This window comes from Perkinsus marinus, assembly GCF_000006405.1.
Source record: "Perkinsus marinus ATCC 50983 genomic scaffold scf_1104296961202, whole genome shotgun sequence".
Taxonomy (NCBI): Eukaryota; Perkinsozoa; order Perkinsida; family Perkinsidae; genus Perkinsus; species Perkinsus marinus.
Genome location: NW_003205814.1, coordinates 2264 through 4804, shown reverse-complemented (window position 1 = coordinate 4804; position 2541 = coordinate 2264). Strand labels below are relative to the sequence as shown.

Genomic DNA, 2541 nt, shown 5'->3' with positions numbered 1-2541 from the left:
TACTATGATGATGGACCTGCTCATAGGTTGAACCATGAGAACTAAAGCACACTCACGTTTGCCCATGTTAACAGAGTACTAGCTTGCGTACTTCATAGAGCATCGTTTTGTGTTGTAGCTTGCCACGCAATGTGTCGATATCTAGCGCTAGTCTACTATTGCCTACACTGTTCGGATTGAGGTGTACCTGTGCAAAGTGCGTTGCTCATATGAAGTTACAGTTCTAAAGGTTTTTATTGGTCATTAATGTCTGCATTTGGTCAACGTGGTCGACAGTTCTTTAATAAGAACAACAACAATGATGATACTAAGAAGCGTGCTGGCACTACTAAATGGTCCGACGTGCGTACGCAGTGCTTGGTTCAAAAGTATGGTCTCTTTCCCTCGTTGGTGCCCACTAGTGATAATATTATGAAAAGTCTTAATGGTGACAACTGTGAGTGGTTGCGTCGTCCTGGATATGCTGCCTCTTTTCTCGGGCAAGATTTAAAGGAGCTCTGCGACTCGTTCGACAATATGACAAACTTGATTAACAACGAGTATGTCACTGGAGTACTTAGACCATTACGTACTCTGATTATCGAGAGTGATGCAGCCAAGATCATTCAGCCTATTGGTAATAGTGTTACCCAATTTCAAGATAGTGAGATTGAGGATGATGAAGAGGAAGTGGCTACGGCAATGTATACTTTTACTACTGAGCTATGTAACTGGGCTATGTTGCGTCCAGATGGACATGCTGATTCTGCTGGCATGATTAAAGAGATGGAGGCCTTACTGGAATGTATTACTCCACTGGCTAACCTATGTGTAGATATACTTATTTACTTAAGTATTTTGGATCATGGTAGTGACTACGTTCTTAAGGGAGATGCTCAACTTGCTAACAATGAGTACTTCAATGAGTTGAAGAAGGGAACTGGCGATGTAACGACTATGTCTCAGTACTTTGCGGCTTGCGCTCATGCGCAGTGTAAGGCGCGCAAAGTTGGTAAGGAGGTTGCTCGAAAGCAAACTACTCGTAGTGGGATTAAGTCGGCCTTTGGTACGCCCACATCTCCTGTTAGTGGACGATCTTCCCATGGTGGTATTGCTGCTGCTGTCGCTGCAAGTCAACAGAGCCTTGTTAGTAGTCCAACTTTTGGTAATCTCTCACAAGTATTTGCACGAAGTGATCGTAAAAAGAAGGATGTCTCGGTGAACCTTGATTTCGTCTCTGCCAAAAAGCCTAGACTATCAGCAACTTCCTTTAACAGTGCAGAGGAGTATATGAATAGTATGAGTCCTGATGAGAAGAAAGCTTTGATTGAAGCAGCTGGCGTGTTGGGAATGCATGTACGTCAGTTATTAGAGCATCAGTTAGAGCAACAAGGTGCTGCTACTTCTTCGACTCCAAGTCCATTAAGTCGAATAACTACTGGTGAGAATGTGGATGAGTGATATGCTATATTGACATGTAGGTTTGAAGTCCACTCCTTCGAAGCCGTCAACTGTCCTTCCACAAGCTAAGCAATGGAGTGATACTGAAGAAGTCGATGCTGAAAGCTCTTCCTCGAGTGATGGCGCGAGTGATGTTGCGAAGAAGGATGTAAGTGCCGTGACTGTTCCACCTCTCCCTGAGGGGATCCAGGAACGAACAAAGGCGAGGGTAGCTGCTTTGAATGCTGGTTTACTCGAAACGCCTGCGGACAAGGCTACGACTTCGACTAATGGGACAAAGGTCTCTTCCACAACTGGTAAAGCTTCACCAACGGGTAATAAAGCTAAGAGAGCTGCTAAAGGGAAAGGAAGAAGAGGTAACCTTGATTATGAAACGTATTTAAACTTGGTTTGTGATTTCCAGGTAAGGAGTCAACAGAGTCTGCATCTACCTAAGTTTAACTGCTTGATCTTTTTCAATGTACCCGTCGTAAAGGACGGCCTCTTAATATGACAGTTAGTTTTTAGTGAAGCTGTCGTTGCGTTGAGTGTACGCTCACTACATTATATGTTGCAGGTGTACTTCGATAGTCATAATGGTAATTCACGCTATTGTAGAAGATCATAAGTCTCAAATTCCAGGAGCTGTCCTATACCGCACTAGTCAAGTCGATGTGGAACGACATGAAATTGAGCAGTGGAATACAGTGTATGACCAACGTCGTCGTGCTAATCATATTCATCAAAAACGAGTTGGTTTTGGAACTGGTGTGGTAAAGGATAGATTGCAAGAGTACTGTACTACTGCAAGTTGGAGAGTTTGTGGTCATTGTCGTTGTTTTGTACCTATGCAAGTTCGTCGTAGAGATGTGAGTACTTTGGGCCAAGTGAGACCACGAAATCAACCAGCTCCGAGAAGATGCGTATGGTGTAATACTACGGTGGTGGCTCATAAAGTATATTCGTATATACGTTATGATGATATTCCACCATGCTTTAGAACTACACAGCTGTTCTACCGTGATATTCTACGTTTGCGGCCAATCGAGATGATCATGCCACGTATGAACCGTACGGCAGCAGCTGATATGGGTTATAGCATATTCACTGGGAGGTTGATTC

General features: G+C 43.7%; 1 protein-coding gene across 1 annotated transcript; it reads left to right on the top strand.

The window, feature by feature from the left end:
• Nucleotides 1-241: 241 nt before the first annotated feature.
• On the top strand, nucleotides 242-1921 carry Pmar_PMAR008360 (hypothetical protein). Its single transcript, XM_002772375.1, has 3 exons — nucleotides 242-1420; nucleotides 1461-1796; nucleotides 1844-1921. Exons 1-3 carry the CDS (start codon nucleotides 247-249, stop codon nucleotides 1873-1875), a joined length of 1542 nt encoding a protein of 513 aa, XP_002772421.1. The 5' UTR covers nucleotides 242-246; the 3' UTR covers nucleotides 1876-1921.
• Nucleotides 1922-2541: the final 620 nt, after the last annotated feature.